Source organism: Mya arenaria, chromosome 12 (genome assembly GCF_026914265.1).
Source record: "Mya arenaria isolate MELC-2E11 chromosome 12, ASM2691426v1".
Classification (NCBI taxonomy): domain Eukaryota; kingdom Metazoa; phylum Mollusca; class Bivalvia; order Myida; family Myidae; genus Mya; species Mya arenaria.
This window is the reverse complement of record NC_069133.1, coordinates 47,085,921-47,105,467: the sequence shown is the minus strand read 5'-3', so window position 1 is coordinate 47,105,467 and position 19,547 is coordinate 47,085,921. Positions and strand designations below refer to the sequence as shown.

Genomic DNA, 19,547 nt, shown 5'->3' with positions numbered 1-19,547 from the left:
ACATGATGAAAGCCTTGTACATAAAACTAAATCTGCAAAAGTTCACTTTGCCTTGAAAAAGAAATGCCGTTTTGTTACATCAACAAATGGGGAAGTTGCAAATAATTTGTAAGAATTATATAGATATTATTCCTCGCTGTATACAAATTCGAAGGATGTAAGTAGTTAATTACTAAAACTAGCATCTGTATAAAAAAAATCAAACATTCTATCCAAATATATAACCCCTTAAACTCTTTTGTTTCTAAATTGCTCCATCTAATTATCCTAATTGGTTATGCGCATGAAAGCTGTCACCAAATTTCATGATGAAACAATATCGTCTAATGAAGCTATTAGTTAGTGAACCGTTGAATGGTGGTAACACAAAGACCATCTACCAAACACAGTTATCTTCTCAGACAAATTTGTCCAAAAAGCCACCATGACTCTTAATGGATGAAATTTGTTAAGTCACAATTTTCTTGCTGTGATGCTTACCAACGTCCAAATCCAGAAAACAGACGTTGCCCACTTGATCGAAGGCAACCGTATCAGGTGTAACACACAGAGTCTGGAAACTGTCAGGCGAGTTGTTAACGACCTCCAGAACGAGGCAGCATTCCCGACACAGGGCCCATAACTCATCCTCAGGAAGGCATGAGTCGCGAGCCACGAGCACGTCAGATAGGCTGATGGTCTCGTCCCCCTGAATGTCCCCCTCATCCATGGCTTAGATCAACGGATCCTGGAATGATATGGAGAGGGAAAAATGAAGTACAATCGACTAAGTACCCAATGCATTCAAGTATAAATATCTTGGATTACAATATAGTTGTACATGTTCACATGTACTGTTGAAATAATGCTACATCATCTTACATCTTTTCATTGTCTCCTCGTAAAGTCTGGTCTGCATGAGTGATGCAGGCTTATGTTACAACAATACCATTATATTGTACTTTTCATAAGACTTAAAAATTTGTTATGCTTTAATGCTTTTTTGGCCTAATATAATGCATTTTCAGAATGATAATAACAATTTCAGTAAGTCACATTAAATATTCTTTATATAACTGAACACATAAATCCTATCATTTTAATTGTATACTTGAAAATGAATATTATAAAATTTTAAAATGTAATTAAAAAAATAGAAGCACATAAAATATCATTTTATATAATTAGACATATAAATTTTAATATTATGAATGAATGTTTGCAAATGAATAATGTAAAATATATTGAATACAACAGTCACTTTCTTAAAATCACATGAAATATCGTTTATACAATTCAACCTATAATTCCAAATATTTTAATAACATATTTGCAAATTAATATGATTTAATCTATTTAATAAAATAGAAGCTTCCTTTAAACCACATGAAATATTGTTTATATAATTGAACATAGATTCTATCATTTTAATACTACAAACTTGCAAACGATTTAATACCATAAAAAATATTTACCACATGGAATTCTTAATATTGCCGAACTTATATTTTGCTAGGTCACACAGTTCAATGATGTCTACTGTTGTCAGACTCGATAATAAGCCTCTTTTCGTTCAATTTGTCAAAATCTATCAAATTCACAGTATGAATTTAGTATAGCAAAATTCACAACAACTAGACCGTAATCGCCCAACGTAATCTCTATCTAAAACATTATTTATCATTCTTAAAGGGTTTGGTATTATATCTACATGGTATAATATGTACAATACACTTAAACCATACTATAACAGACACAAAGCAAATTAATAATGAACAAAATAGTAAATAGGCGACCTAAGTCTGTTGAATCTTGAATTGAGATGACTGGTTGAAATATAATCTTGAAATATAATATTTATAAACGATACAACAAACAGTATACATTGTCACCTGAGTGACATGTAAATTTCATAAATGTCTATTTGAATATCATGAGAAAGCATCTTTACTATCTGTACAAAATGTGACTTTAACTGAAAGTTATATTATAATATCCATACCATTAGGCGTATAAAAAAATCTTTGGTGTCAACTAACCAGGGAAACACTGTTGTGGTTTTTTTACCTTAGACCATAAACTATTTTAGTGAAACAATTTCTTTCAAATGTCCATTTTAAGTTTTTGCATGGAATCTTTGATAAATTAACACATAAAACAAAGAAACAATATACAACAATATTTCAAGGTCATTTGAGGCACATGTATAATAATAATTTTATGATCTACACAACTATAGTGACTAAAAAATATCGGACAAACCAGATCGGTCTCAAGTTTTCGCATACATTATTGTCAGAAGTGAAAACACTGTTTTTCGGGGATATAAGTGAAAACCAATACTTATTTTCTCATGCCTGAAAAGTTATTCTAATGTTCAGGTATAATACAATTTTTTTCAGATATTAAGTTTCATAGTTAAACACATCTGTTCACAATGACAAGACAATAAAGATCCACTGCCATTTCAAGGATATAAATTGAGAAATTACTTTTAGCGTTTAAAGTAACTTGAATGATTACTATGAATTATATTACCACTGTTTAATTATTAAATGAAAATTGCCCCTTGGGCACGGCATTCATTAAACTATTTAATGTTGTTCTGTACTTCAATAGAAAAACTTTCAACAATATGAATCAATGAAATATTTGTGTTTCAACATAAGTGCATGATGTAATTTATTAAAATAAATATCCTATAAAAGTAATTGTAACAATTATTTTGAATTCATTTATTACTTGCAAGGTTTTGACATTTTTATTTCAATATGCACCTTAGCAAGGAGCATAACTCAATAAGAATTTTGTCCAGAGTAACGGGACTTACTTTTTATACGCTTATGTCAAGAAATATAAAAAAGAAACAAGTAATTATAAGCAATAAATAGTTTGAAACTTAAATTTTGAATCATATTGTTGAAACAGAAATGTGTCTCAATTTCATCACCTATCTGGAACCATTACAGAGTTAAATCATTATGGCAGTTCAAAACAGTGCAAGTAATCTCCAATCATGTTGTTCAAAATACAAGCATGGCTGCTTTGAATGATGACAGTAAGTTTTCAACTAACACCACATGTAGGACAATTATATTTCAATTTCACAATACTAAAACTGTTCTCAATTGCTTTCTCCAAATGTCTACTTGAAAGAAAATCATGCAATTATTTTCTCTACAGCTTAGGTACCATATATGTCCTAATAGAAGTGCCCTCTGCATGCCTTTTTTACTCCCCTTGTTTGGAGTTATGAAACTATTCTTTTGGTTTCCTTGATTGGTTAGTGTAACCATCCCTGATCAATAGGGTAGTGGATTATACAAATGATGTCAGAAGGTTGGCTGTAAACAAAATGGTGGCCAATATATGATAGTTTAGTTATTTTTTAGTTTCTAAAGGTTAAGCATTGTTTAAGTGAAAAAAACAATCAAAATACAAGCAAAACTCATCCGATTGCGTCTACTATGCATTCACGTTGACAAGGACATATATGGTATGACTACTAGATGGCCAAAATTTGCTGATGAAACTGGGTCCAACAGCTTAATCTGCCCATCTTCATCTTCTAAAGGATGAGAAAATTAAACTCTGCATGGCTGACAGTCATTTAGAAGTTCACAGATAATTATCATATTATAGGCAGATAAAAATTGACAGACACAGAAAAGATGCCACTGCTTTATGAGATCTTATCATGCTCACAAATATAGAAAGTTTACCTTTCCAACTGTGACATTTGAAGTAAACGTTTTTGTTCATTTTTTTATGAAACCATTGAATCAGCATTAGCCTGGCACAGCTCAGCTAACATTTCAATTGTTAATTAAAGCAAAAATAATATAAAAAACACTTAGTGTTTGTGCAAACGTCTCTCTATAAGCCAACAATCTGCTGAATAAATTAAGAACTAAATCAAACTTTGAGGTCTTTTTCTTGAACACACGCTTTCTAAATGATTTAATCAGAATCTGGACAGTGATCCCATTAGCGAAGATATGAGCATAAACAAAAAGTACATTTTAATATCCCCAACAGTTGCTTCGAGAGTTAAACATGTTTTCAAGTTTTTGCGCAGTCATAAGGGATTTGATAGGAAAGTAAACTCTTTATCAATTTCATTAAATTTATACAACTATTTAAAAGGCAAACAAATATTGGATAATAAATCAACGCATAATTTAAATAAAAAAAATCGTCCAAAATATTAACCATAATTTGTTACTAAAAGTGACATGAAATTTAAGGATGCAGTCATATTTTGTCAGTGGGGACGAACTTTAACTAATAATTGCACAATCTTCATGCTAATTTTATTTTGTTTGTACCAATAAAGCCAGTGTTCCTTGAAAAGTTTTACATCTGGCTTTCCAATTTCAGCTCAAACCATGTTAAATATAAATTTCAATCTCGTAGTAAACAAGTTATTACTTAAAAATAACTTCTTGCATCAACACACCCATTTCTAAATTTGTGATATGAAATAAGATCTACGGTATTATGTTAAAACTGCACTTTCCCACATTGATCATTTTGACAGCTTTTTTTATTTAAATGTATGGAAACAGGAGTTATATAAGACTACTGACAAAAATTCAGAGTGAATTCTATCATATTTACTTTTGAAATTGATGTTTTATGGTTAAAAGCTGGACTAATGCTGTAAGAAAAATGAAATTTTCGATGGTTTACCAAACAAGATCTGACCTATTGTGAATTTTCCTATATGACTGAATTGAAGGCATTGATGCCCAAATCAGCAGGTTCTGAGACAAATAAGTTTAAGTGTCAGAACTGACAATCTGTGAGAGTGCAGCTTTAATGTAATTTTCTTTCATGTAATGCTTTTTTGACGAAAAAATTGTTTGCGCCATTTAAAGCGAGAGGCATAATGCAATCAATGTTTACAATGACGATGTGGGTGTACCAAGAAAATTCATGTATATCTGGAATGGTTCCAAGATAATGTAACAGTCCGCTGTAGGCGGACGTGGGTTCATAGTATAACATTCCATTTATAGAAGGAAGTATGTTCATAGTATGTTGATGTACTTGGTTGGTAAGATGCGTGTTTGGCCTTGCATGTACAAGTTCCCAATGTAAAAATATTGTATGATGATGAAACGGACCACAAAGGTATGGCACTGAATCTCTTGCTTTTCTGTCTAAGAATACGATAATTGAAAATAAATATAAATACCTTTTATAGCAGAGAAAGTTTGGTTATCTTCTGCACGTCATATTGTCTCGCTAATCCACCTTCCAGAAATAAACTGAAACGCAAATTAGAATTGCTTTAATTTTTCTTCACCTTGTTATAGTCATTTACTTATAACAGTGAATGAGTAGGCAAAATAAATTAAGCCAAAATAATGCATTGCAAATTAAAAACCTTGAAAGTAATTATAATGAATTGTGTTCTCATTATGGTAAATGATCACGCAATGTGAAGTAAGGAAAATCAGGCCTCTTTTCATGTTTTTCAAATAAACAAGATATGAAACGGAAATATTATACTTTCTTATGATAAGTGATGACTCACACAGACTTCCAATTAAAGTAAAATCAATAACACTTTATTTTTGTCCCTAACAGTAATTTAAAGACATCAAAGTTCAAGTCTATTTCAAACAAAAACCAATCACCATATAAATACCTGAATATAAATTCCCATAAACATTAATGTAAAACTTGTAAATGCAAATATAGATAATGTTCAACTACCGATATATTTAAGCACATTTCCTACTCTAAACACTTCAATTTTTCAAAAGAGCTAATGAAATGCCGAATATAGTATAAATTCCAAAACCAGCATAGTAGTAAGTATTAGGTACCACTAAATTGTGTTCGATTTCAAGTTGTTATTTAAACTTTTCAGCACATTTCTTAATTCAACCATAATCATCAAATTGGCAATTTGACAGATCGGTACAAAAGAAGTAATCCCAACGTATTCACCATACACGATTCTACTTTAATGCCATCTACTGGCCATTTTTTGTGCCAGGTCATTAAATTCTAACGCACCCAAATAAATGCTACATTTAACAAAGAATGGCTAATTACAAGTTGTTTTACATTACGAGTGATTAATTGAATGATTGAATAGGTAGTTCATGCCTTGAAACACACTTCTTTATACTTTTTTGTGATAATTGCCATTATTCGTGTAAATAATGAAAAACACTACGCGCTTTCGCAGTTGTTCACAATTATAACAGCAAATGAATCATTGTTATTCTAATGAACGTAACAATGTCAAAAGTATCAAAATATGAAGTTGAAGGAGTAGGCTCCACAAGCGCGAGCCAGCACAATATTATATTAGTGTTTACGCTCATGACCCTGCCATTATGATATCGGCTGCCTCCAGCTTAATACCTTAGTAAAGCAAGAATTAACACAGAAATATTTCATAATGGTGTATCTTTTGTCCAATAGGAAGTCTCAAACATTTCAAATGCACTTTATAATATTTTGTTGTTGTCCAGCTATTCTTCTGTCAATTTCACAGGCAATCAACAATGAACATAGAATATCAATACAAAGTCAAGGAGCTATTTTGTTTAGGGATAAAATGTACTTTTACATATAAAAAAACTAGTTTAGAGTAAAGCAACATTTAAAAAAAGGATAAAAAAGGAGGCTGCGCAGATAGGAAGGCCGAATTCCTTGCAGGACTGACGTAGCTAGTCCCTTGTAATTCTGCATGCATCAAACGATCAGAAGGAAAATCACAGCAAAGGAGACCAAATATAGCATTGATTAAACTGCAGCTATTGATTGCTTCATTCACATTCCACAGTTTACCTAATGTTTTTTTATAATTTCACAATGAAACAAATGCACCTAGAATGGATGCCAATGCTTAGTTTGATTTTCTTCAAGGGGCATAACTCAACAATTATTTAACCCAGAGTTAAGGGCCTTGTTAAACATATGTGTAGATAGGTAACAGGTGTAATTTTAAATTCATTTGAATACCTTACGCAACTTGTGAGTATTAATGTCCAAAAGTAAACATTTTTAGGAGACATTGACAAAGATAAAACACAGATGACAACAAAAACCCTGCTGCTCACACAAATGCCAACAACAATGCTGCTGTTGAAACAAATAACAACAACAATGATGCTGCTAACACTTATGACAACAACAACCTGCTGGCGACACAAATGACAACAACAATGCTGCTGCTGACACAAATGAAACAAAAATGCCACTGCTGACACAAATAACAACAACAATACCACCGATGACACAAATGACAACAACAATGCAACTGATGACACAAATGACAACAACAATGCAACTGATGACACAAATGACAACAACAATGCCACTGCTGACACAATTGTCAACAACAACACTAATGACACAAATGACAACAACAATGCCACTGCTGACACAAATGACAACAATGATGCCACTGCTGACACAATTGACCAAAAACAATGCAACTGATGACACAAATGACAACAACAATGCAACTGATGACACAAATGACAACAACAATGCAACTGATGACACAAATGACAACAACAATGCCACTGCTGACACAATTGTCAACAACAACACTAATGACACAAATGACAACAACAATGCCACTGCTGACACAAATGACAACAATGATGCCACTGCTGACACAATTGACCAAAAACAATGCAACTGATGACACAAATGACAACAACAATGCCACTGCTGACACAATTGTCAACAACAACACTAATGACAAAAATGACAACAACAATGTCACTGCGGACACAATTGTCAACAACAACACTGATGACACAAATGACAACAACAATGCCACTGCTGACACAATTGACCAAAAACAATGCAACTGCTGACACAATTGTCAACAACAACACTGATGACACAAATGACAACAACAATGCCACTGCTGACACAATTGACAACAACAATGTCACTGATGACACAAATGACAACAACAATGCCACTGATGACACATATGACAACAGCAATGCCACTGATGACACAAATAACAACAACAATGCAACTGATGACACAAATGACAACAACAATGCAACTGATGACACAAATGACAACAACAATGCCACTGCTGACACAATTGTCAACAACAACACTGATGACACAAATGACAACAACAATGCCACTGCTGACACAAATGACAACAATGATGCAACTGCTGACACAATTGACAACAGAGCCATTGCTGACACAAATGTGATGGCAATAAATCTAGTTATTTTTATTCTAAGATAAGACATATGACATAAAAAACTTCCATTGCTCCAAACACAAAACCCCCTTTTTATTGCAACAATCAAATAAAACACACAAAATAGCACATTCTGTAAAATCAAATAAGCATGCACTTGCTCAATCACCACAGATAAATGTATGCATAATTGATCACATTCAATGGGGGTACAAAGTGGCTGCCCAAATCAATTTTCAATCAATAAGACATTATAACAATGCTTGAAACTTGTCTTCATTATTCTACCCGAACAAAGAAATACCTAGATTCAAGTGGCTCCGTTATTGAACACTATTAAATGACCTTTTCATCATATAAAATACAACCAACTTAAAATGCATGAACTGTAATTTTAAACACAAACTTAATGCACAATTGACAAAATAAAAATTCCTTTATGCAAAGACAAATCCATTCTTCAAACAAAGCCAAATGTGAAAGAAAACATTTTGTTCAAGTTGCTCAGATAGTCAAAAAGATATTTGGGAGGCAATCTGTGGATAAATGTTATGTCCAGGAAAACTGTTAGAACCATAGCAGTGTGTTGGTCAACCAGGCCAGGATCTACTGCTAAGACACTTGATTGTCAACCAAGGGATTGCAGGTTCAATTCAGCCCACCTCAACAGTTTATATTACTACTGATCTTCATAAAAGGATTTTAATGAAGGTCTTTACACTGATATACATCAAAGAACAAAGGTAGCAATAAACAGGGTTACATTCTGTACATGTAATGTATCCAACATCATTATAACACTGACACTCTCACTGGGGCTGATGGATGGGCCAGTGGGCATATAAAATAAACCCCCTTTCCAAGGACATGACTATGAATCAATCAATTCTGAGACCCTAGATTTTGTCCTGTCAAGTCAAGAAATAAACTGAGGTAGCTCTTGTTATAACTCTAGAAACAGCCAGAGGGTCCATTGCATGCTGGGTCCATTTTCACTAACATCCTGAAACTGGGTTTCAGACTCAGGCTAAAATCTTAAATGGTTCAAAATATCAAAAATATAACTAATGTTGGCAAAATATAGTGCCTGAATGTAGAATAGATTAGAATTGTAACAGATACAGCAATACCATCTTTGTGCCTTTAAATAGCAATTTTACAACATTTCTTTTGCTTTTCTGTGTCTTGTTCTAAAACTTATGCTCAAGACATTAGAAAAAATATGCACTAGCAGACCAGGGTCCCCCCACCAAAAAAAAATCATCCAAGTTTACCTTTCATATCAATATAGGAGAAAAAAGTAATAAAATATGCCCAAAATGCACTTCGGTCTAGATATTGTTAGAAATTTCTCCCCAATATCCAATACCAAAACGTTAAATCAATTAAATTTGGGTTCTGAGGAAGGGGCGCAAGTCAAAAAGTTATGCCCCAAGGCTCCTATAACATGTAATCCTGAAGCTGCCCATGATATGGGCCCAGTTTACATTGTCAGAGCTTCAGATCTGGAGATGTAGGTAAATTGTGAACCAAGAACATTTTGAACCCAGAACATTTTCACCCAAAAACAGTGTTATTGATCAACGTACATGCCTTTCAGGCACATGCAACCAGTATGGAAAATAAAAGATATTAAATAACATAGAACGCCTAGAACACCTTCAAACAAAGCTCCAAATCTAAAAAGAAATGAAAGAACTAACAGGCTTTTATGTTGAACCATGTTTCAGTACTAAGAACATCAGGATATAAGTTGTCATGGTGATGTTCGACAATGCCACGAGTCGTATAATATGTCATACATAATGTTTATTTCTTATAATGATCAAAGGCAAACATACTGGTATATGAATATTTGGGAAATGGAAGAAATTAAAAATATTAATATATATATTAGTATAATTCCATTCATTATTTTTAATTTGTCTAAAAATCATAATTCTGATGGTAAGCAAAATATTTTAATTGAATTTGGAGGAAGGTAAGCCCATTAACTTTTCTCTTATATATTTCTTTCAATGAAATATTATGTTTTACAATTGTATCATATTTGTATGTGACATAATATCATCACAGTAGTTAAAAAGATGAAAAGTGATTTATATAAAAGTAAAAATAAAATACTTCTGGATTCTGATTCATCAGAAAACTCTGTTCTAATGGAATTCTAAAATAATGTCAAAATCCCCTGGTCTAATGGAATTCTAAAAAAATGTCAAAATCCCTTGGTCTAATGAAATTCTAAACCAAAATGTCAAAATCCCCTGGTCTAATGGAATTCTAAACCAAAATGTCAAAATCCCCTAGTCTTATGAAATTCTAAAAAATGTCAAAATCCCCTGGTCTAATGAAATTCTAAAAAATGTCAAAATCCCCTGGTCTAATGGAATTCTACACCAAAATGTCAAAATCCCCTGGTCTTATGAAATTCTAAAAAATGTCAAAATCCCCTAGTCTAATGGAATTCTAAAAAATGTCAACATCCCCTGGTCTAATGGAATTCTAAACCAAAATGTCAAAATCCCCTGGTCTAATGGAATTCTAAACCAAAATGTCAAAATCCCCTGGTCTAATGGAATTCTAAACCAAAATGTCAAAATCCCCTGGAATTGTATCCAGAAATATGGCACGTACATTGTATGTATTTGACAACAGTGTAAAGATTATGTTCTTACTCAGCAAACTGGTCATAAAAAGTTCGTTATGTCTTACACATGAGCAAATTTTGCATCAAAGTTTCAGTGCAGAATTATTTTACACTTGCAAAATCTTCCGTAAACCAACTCCTTCATTAAACTCATAATTACTTTATAATTATATTGCACTCATCAAGTTTCACTAAAACTCAGTTCAAGTTTTAACACTATAAATCATCTTCTATGACAACAAATCCTTTAAAATACTGTACGCAAATACACACCGTACACAAATATTTCACTGTGTATATTGTAAATAATAATTCACGTTTCATACATATCATAAAACCCATATTTATTACCATACCAAATTTTCACAATGTGAATGTCCATACATGGCACGATTTAATCCAGCAGGTAGAAATGTCAACTGCTCGTAATTTATCGAATGAATGATACCGATATTTACATTCCTGAATTGATTTCAGTATTGACCATCGGGATCACAAACAAACAATAAAATGTTGGAACTACTGTCCATGATGAATACAGTTATCAGAGTTCATTCATACAAATTGATTCAAACATTTAACAAACTACAATATGAATTAATCACCATTCCAGTTAATTGTTTTTCCATAATTTAATTGAAAGTTCATAACAAGGACATAAATTATGAATTAATAAGAGATGTTTGTCAAACATTATGCCCCCCCTGAGCGCCATGTTGTCAGGATTATATGGACAATTGAATGAAATATGCATGGACCGAAATGACAGCTGATTTGTCGCTAACATTGTATGCCGTTGCGGCAGTTTTAAGATTAAGACCATTCAAAGTTTGAGGATAGAGTGTGTTATGACCATGACCTTTGACTCTATGACCTCAAAATCCATAGTAGTCATCAGCTGGTCACCAAAAATCTAAATATTAAGTTTGAGGGCCATGGGTACAGGCATTGACAAGTTATCACACAGACAAACATTTTTCGTTCAAGGTCACTGTAACCTTGACCTTTGATCCAATGACCCCTTAAATCATAAGGGGTCATCTACAGGTCAGACACAACTCCAAGTCAAGTTTGAGGGCCATGGGTGCAGGCATTGTCCAACTATCACTTGAAACATTTTCGCATTCAAGGTCACTGTGAACCTGACCTTTGACCCAATGACTCCTAAAATCAATAAGGGTCATCTCCTGGTCAGGCCCAACTTACATGTCAAGTTTGATGATCATAGATTCAGGCATTGTTGAGATATCACTGGGAGAAGATTTGTTAACTTTTTTGCGTTAAAGGTTACTGTGACATTGACCTTGGCCTGATGACCCCCAAAGTCAAGAGGGGTCATCTACTGGTCAGGCCCAACCTTCATGTCAAGTTTGATGACCATAGGTCCAGGAATTGTCGAGTTTGCTTTCAAGGTCACTGTGACCTTGACCTCTGACCCCTTAAATCAATAGGGGTCATCTACTGGTCAGGCCCAACCTCCATGTCAAGTTTGAGGGCCATGGGCGCAGGCATTGTTGAGTTATCACTCGGGTAACCTTTTATCGTTCAAAGTCACTGTTACCCTGACCTTTGGCCCAATGACCCCTAAAATCAATAGGGGCCATCTACTGGTCAGGCCCAACCTCCAATTCAAGTTTGATGGCCGTAGGTGCAGGCATTGTCGAGTTATCACTCAGACAACCTTTTACCATTCAAGGTCACTGTGACCTTGGCCTTTGGCCCGATGACCCCCAAAAACAATAGGGGTCATCTACTGGTCAGGCCCAACCTCCAAGTCAAGTTTGAGGGCCATAGGTGCAATCAATGTCGAGTAGTGACACGGACAACCTTTTACAATTCAAGGTCACTGTGACCTTCACCTTTGGCCCGATGACCCCCAAAAACAATAGGGGTCATCTACTGGTCAAGCCCAACCTCCAAGTCAAGTTTGAGGGCCATGGGTGTAGGCATTGTCGAGTTATCACATGGACAACCTTTTACCATTCAAGGTCACTGTGACCTTGACCTTTGGCCCGATGACCCCCGAAAACAATAGGGTTCATCTACTGGTCAGGCCCAACCTGCAAGTCAATTATGAGGGCCATGGGTGCAGGCATTGTTGAGTTATCACTCGGACAACCTTTTACCATTCAATGTCACTATGACCTTGATCTTTGACCCGATGAGCCCCAAAAACAATATGGGTCAGCTACTGGTCAGGCCCAACCTCCAAGTCGAGAATGAGGGCCAAGGGTGCAGGCATTGTCAAGTTATCACTCGGACATCCTTTTACCATTCAAGGTCACTGTGACCTTGACCTTTGGCTCGATGACCCCCAAAAACAATAGGGGTCATCTAATGGTCAGGCCCAACTTCCATATCAAGTTTGATGACCATAGGTCTAGGCATTGTTGAGTTATCACTCGGACAAGCTTTAAAAGTATTTTACCATTAAAGGTCACTGTGACCTTGACCTTTGACCCGATGAGCCCTTAAATCAATAGGGGTCATCTACTGGTCAGGCCCAACCTTCATCTCAAGTTTGATGACCATACGTCCAGGAATTGTTGAGTTATCACTCGGACAAGCTTTAGTCTACCGACGGACCGACCGACCGACCAACCGACATACCGACATGCCTGTGCAAAGCAATTTACCCCTCTTCTTCGACGGGGGGCATAACTAGTGTTGACCCTAATGTCTTAATTAATATAATCATGGGCGTGATTCTGATTGTACTGATTAAAAAAAGTTAAAAGGACAAAAATTAAACAATTACATACTTTTTCCGCATAATTCAATGAGAAAATGAAGTTCATAAATGATTTTTCAAATTCCTGGCCCGCATTTCTCATAACTTCTTTAGCTCAACATACTTAAGAAGCTTATTGTGTTTAGCAAAATTCCTTACTTTCGTTTGTTTTTAATGAATTCAATTTGTTTTTCATGCTAATCTGACAGATAACTTAAACAGTAGGAAAAAGTGATAAGTGAGCTACATGTAAGCTGGGTTGTATTATTACAGCCTTAAGTAGTTTTGAGGAATCGGTGCCCTGGTGCTTAATTTCATCTTTATCCATTCTGATGGTATAGTGAGTCATTTTTTTGGTACAACACTAAATATCTGTTTGGGCCATTTTCAATCGATCGCCAAAATTAAACACTAACATACACACAGAACAACCAATTTAAACATCTCATATCAAAATTTAGATAGATTTGGATTGTATTGATTAATTCAATATAACATTCAATGTATAAATTGAACCAAACTTTCCCTTTGAAGTTTGCTAGGTATTACGGTATTGCGTACACGCTTTATAAGACTACCAAACTTATCAGCTAATCAAACAGTATGTCCTTCTCAGCGTTTCCTAAGACTTAAGAACTTTGGGACGCATTTTGGTATCAATGATAGGTTTGTATTTCTAAATTGTTACACATTCACTGCAGCGAGTGTCACTATGCATGCACCAAAATATTGGAAAAAATAATGAGTTCTGCTTATTATGTTTTCATATAGTTTTCACAAAGTATAAATATCATACCCTTTCTTTCATCAAAATATTGTAATTATCTTAAGATGAAATTGGAAGCTCATACTCTGACATAAATAGAGCAAGTATTTTATAAAAAGAAAAAGAGCCTACTTTCCATGGAGCATAACCAAACTGGCAATTTACATAAACATTTTATATCAGAAGCATTTTATATGGTTTAATAAAAATCAACAGAATGTATCAAACATGACCTGTGTTATTATGTAAGCCTGTATAAATTATAAAGGCCAATAAATATCTACCTTCAAAGGACAAGTGTTTCATAAACTTTCAGTAAAAATATATTTAAAATTAAATTAAAATACTATTAAAAAAAGTATCCAACACTCTTTCAAAATAAATCCAAAACTTCTCTAAATATTGCAGGACTTTACAAAGTAATTGATCACATCACAACTTAAAACAATATCAACAAAAAAGACAAAATCAATATCAAATAATAAAGTTTATAAATACCATTTTCTCAATTATTCAAATCCTTTGAAATTCATTTAACGTCCACCAAAAATATCCAAAGATCATTTATAAAACATAATTTACATTTCAATCAATCAAATATCTTCTTAAAGAAAAGTGTAAGTTTCACCTATTTTCCTTCTGAATAAATAAATATGAAAATACAGTTAAAGCCTTTAAATTCTTAGTCCTCCCGTTAAAATCTCTGAACAGCCAAATTAAACATAATCTGAACAACAATGTGTTAATCTAAGCCACAGTTTAACAATCTAAAATTCCACTCATGCATTGTGAAAAACAACTGACAAATATTGGAAGGTATTAACCGTCTCTCCTATAAAACAAACACTCATGCAAGTTGACGCATGTCCTATTCACTACAAAGGGATATAACTGAAGTATGACTAATTTAAATTATCAATACCTGATACTACTTCATTTTTCAACTTAAATTTCAACACAATGCTTTTCATTGAAAGAAATATTGATGAAAATCATGCAGTTGTATTTTTAAACAGATGAAATTCCAGCCGTGGAAATAATAAAATGCATCTACCTTGAAATATTGTCATAATTATTCATTATAACTTGATCACTAATAAATAATTTATACTCACTGGCATTTTAATGGAATATATAAATATTTTAATGATAGAAATACAATGTGATATCTGGCTGTTTTGTAAAGAACCTTTAAAAACTAAACTAATATAAAATAAAATAAATGCATAAAATCTTATAACATTATATACCTTTGCATATGATATCATCCAGCAGAGAGCAACTTAATTGTCTCACTTAAAAAAAAAAAAAAATGTTTTTTTTAATTGTTATTTTTTAACATCCAAAGGTAGTGCTAAAATGTATACATTAAGTTTTACACTTCATTGTATAGTATAAAATTAAAATGCATCAATCACTTAATAAAAAGTATCCATTTAATCTCAAGACCTTTTGCTTTTAAAATAAACACACACAATGCTACTGTTAAATTTATCCTTTGAAATTGTATTTTAATTTGTATAATTATCCAATTCAGGAACTATCAACACCCATCAACAATACACCAACTTAACTAAAACGAGGCGGCCACTGGAGCATAAAAAGTATATACAAATACTTCAAGCATATGTTATATCAGGACCATCTTCGTGTCCTTATTTACGAGCAATTTCATTTACTCCTCTTTATTGCCAAATCATTTACGTTCTCATTAAAACTCTTGTCAAAATGTACCTTCATCATGGGAAATATATAAATTTAGCATGTGAATAAAATCATATGACACTGTCTAGATATACAATGAATATTTGAATGCAAGATGTTGTACTATGATTAAGCTTTTTTTGAAACATCTGACACTAGCGTAAATTAGATTTAAAGGAACTCCCTTATATACTCCTTTTACAGGGTCAGACATCATTTTTTAATTTGTGTGAAATGTGAACAAAATGCTTGTAGGAATAATAAATCATCAACGAAAAAGTTCAAATTAGCTTTTTTACTAAAAATTATTGGAAAATTTGACAAAAGTTGCTCTACTTTGCGAAAAGCCTTAGTAACGCTATTAAAATTGAATTATTTTAGGCTTTGATTTACGGAGTTCTGTTCAAATCAGTATCTGACTGTGGCTATGTGGTCTTTGTTCATGAAAGTATGGTAGGTAAAATAACTCAATTTCAACAATTTAAAAAAATATATACTTTCAAAATAAATCTGTGAAAGAGTCCCTTCAAAACCATTGTGATGATGGTTTGCAGTTGATATTCTACCTCCGAGTTATATATCTTTGTTTACACTTATATGCAAAAAGCCATACCCAAGAACTGAACAAGATATGACAACAATCACCATAAGATGTTGGTGATTAAATGTTTAAATCTGTGACCGCAAACTGGCTGACCTGCCGTCCCAATTTCCCTAAACATCTTTAGTCACTTATAACAGGATTAAGCTTATAAGCTCACTATTTTTGTTTTGGTATAAGTTGTGTAATACTGAAAATCTTCTGAGTAATCAGACTAAAAATAAATTGTCTCTATGATAATCATTATAAACTAAATTCTATTTAGTATAATAAAGATTAAGAAATTTAGCTTTAAGCTTCTTAATCCTGAGAACTTTTGAGAAAAAAGGGCCTGTTCATACATTATCTTATTCAACTCTGTATTTACATATTTATATAATTTTCATCCTCTAAAACCTCCGATGCTCTATCATGTCTTCGGTAGTTGTGTTTGTAAAAAATAAAAGGAAGATAATATTTAGCAACACCATCAATTTAATACATAGGTTATTTTGAAGAAATTTGAAGAAGTTCATTTTTTAAAGACAAAAATTTAAGCAAATTACAGTATTATACTGTGTATTATGGACGTTAGCAAAGAAAGGACGCAGTCAAAATCGGAGCTGAAAATTCAGCAGCCACCATATTTGTTTTAAGAATTAATTTTTGGATTGAGAAAATGGCAAATGTTTATATAAACCATGCGATATTAAATTGCAAAATAATGTGTGTTTTTTTTAAAGTAAATAAGACATAATCAGCACGAAAAGTAACCATGAGTAGCCTCTTTTCTTTGCCATTTCCTCTGCATGGGCTTAATTCATCTTTGAAACCAAGGAATTACTTTGCCAACAATGTATTATATATATGATGTCAAGTGGCATGTCTCCAGGTAAATGTGGTTGGCCAGGGCTTCCCCAAGTCAGACAGCATCCAAAGGGGATAGCCTCAATGCAATTCCTCACTTCCATGATCTGAAATCAGTTACAGATATCAGTACATTATAAAATGCCCTTTATTCTGATGACAACTATGGATTAAATAATTGAAAAATATATGAAAAGAGCTATATCTATATATTTTACGGTATTCGTCATGGCATGATAGTGGTGAATGCTTAAAATCTTTTTTAATTTTTAAAATGGCCGAGGGACCAACTTCATAATGAAAGATTTTAAAGCAGTGAATATGATTAGTTTTGTATTGTTTTCTACAGTCTTTACTAGGGAATATAACGCACAGATTAGGAGTAATCAGTTCTTGACATGTTTTAAAGTTACTCAGGATGTTATTGACTGAGAAGGTAAAAAGTCTTTAGGTATATAAAGCTAGGTCTGCATTTCATACTACTTATACACAAATATCAGTCAAGAAATATTATTAGTTGACTGGGGGCCTCCCCCGGGCATAGCTAGCAATAATGACATAATGCATGTACATACAAAAATCATGAGGGTAAGGGGGTTAAGGCGCATGAATCTGTACCTTATGCGTAACATCAAAATTGACCAAGCCAAGCCCCTCGCAGAATAATGTCAGCCCCTGGGGTCTCCTTGCATCATGGTCATATACATGCTCATCATCCGAGTTCAAACATTCCTTGAATTTGTTCCGTTTTATCTATGGCCTGAAAAAGATTTGTTTTTATTATTCAAGTATTCTATAAGGACTTTTAAACTATATGGTTTGTATTAGACAAGATAAGGCTATTTTTCATTTTAAAATAAGAAGTTTTTTTCTTTTGTTTTTATAACCATTTATTTCCACCTGAGTTTACTTAATTTCATACAAAAAAATCATTCACAAAACACATCAATGATATCATATTTTAATGTAAAAAAATAATGCACTCATATCTTAAAATATGGCATGCAATTTCATCTTGTACTTCAAATTCATAAACCTATGTTCTTATTTTAAAGAAATTTTGTCAATGGCAAGCCGCAGGGTCAGATTTAATTTACAGAAAAGTGATAAAAATCAACAAACAATCCACAGATTATTGTCCTGGATGAAAAGAAAGAAAAATAGACTCCTGAATCAACTCCATACACAAACTAACATTTATATGCCGTTTAATGGTTTAACAATATTTATAAATCAAACATAACAAATCTTTTTCATCTATTTAATGTCAACAGGGATGTTTTCATATATCGAGAACATTAAAAGTCTTGACCCATACATTGTTAATGATATGTGTCAAACAATCCTTACAAAGGAGAGTGTACCTGAGCCTGGCTTCAATGAGAAAATCATGAATGAACTAAGAAAATGTGCAAATTACTGGCATTAAGTGCCATATTAATCAGAAACAGAAACAAATATCTGAGGAAATATGACACATGAAATCATCGTGTTTATCACTGAAAAAATATATCTCAGTAAGTGGTGGGTTAAATACTTTGAAAACAGCTGATTTTTGATAGCTACGGGTATAAGCAATTTGAAATCAGAGAGACTCAGTTTACTTAAGAATTGGATAATATGACAAAGAAGATAATTCATAATTGAAATGAAAGGGATAGAAAACCAAAATGGATCATTAAATGGATCATTGAATTCGAAACAATCAAAACTGTATTTCCATGAAAATAACATAAATTTATGTTAATTTCAACAACTTCTAGGTCTTAAATATCATTTCCAAAAAAGCCCGACATATTGAATGACAGACAATGAATTATTTGTCGTACATTCATAGCAAGTTTGGAAGCATGGTGTTTAATGATTTATCATTGACTGTCTACACAATCATGTATTTTATGTTTTTGAAGTACAATAATAAAATTTGATGAAAAGAATGATCTTCATTGTTTTTTGCTAATGTTGGGCACCCATCAACGTTTCTTTCATCAAATTAGATCATCGTGCCATCAATTCTAAGTGGCAACCACACTAGCTGATCCCAGCGCATGCCCCCCCCCCCCAAAT

At 33.0% G+C, this 19,547-nt stretch overlaps 2 protein-coding genes across 15 annotated transcripts in view; one reads left to right on the top strand and one right to left on the bottom strand.

The window, feature by feature from the left end:
* LOC128211269 (kinase non-catalytic C-lobe domain-containing protein 1-like) overlaps nucleotides 1-15,843 on the bottom strand; it is a 51,918-nt gene extending 36,075 nt beyond the window's left edge. For 9 of the 14 annotated variants that reach the window (XM_052915856.1, XM_052915865.1, XM_052915863.1 and 6 more), the window contains exons 1-3: nucleotides 14,828-15,153; nucleotides 5,180-5,252; nucleotides 481-727 (exon numbers count right to left, since the gene is read on the bottom strand). In XM_052915856.1, the coding sequence (XP_052771816.1) occupies nucleotides 481-709 (229 nt within the window). In that variant the 5' untranslated portion in view covers nucleotides 710-727; nucleotides 5,180-5,252; nucleotides 14,828-15,153. Of the gene's footprint in view, nucleotides 1-480; nucleotides 728-5,179; nucleotides 5,253-5,635; nucleotides 5,770-5,816; nucleotides 5,836-14,827; nucleotides 15,154-15,579 lie in introns of those variants that run through there. The other 5 variants (XM_052915858.1, XM_052915860.1, XM_052915862.1 and 2 more) reach the window with 5 other exon arrangements.
* LOC128210742 (AAC-rich mRNA clone AAC11 protein-like) lies at nucleotides 7,720-8,229 on the top strand. The gene has a single exon (XM_052915094.1). The coding sequence runs from the start codon at nucleotides 7,720-7,722 to the stop codon at nucleotides 8,227-8,229; it is 510 nt and encodes a 169-aa protein (XP_052771054.1).
* Nucleotides 15,844-19,547: the final 3,704 nt, after the last annotated feature.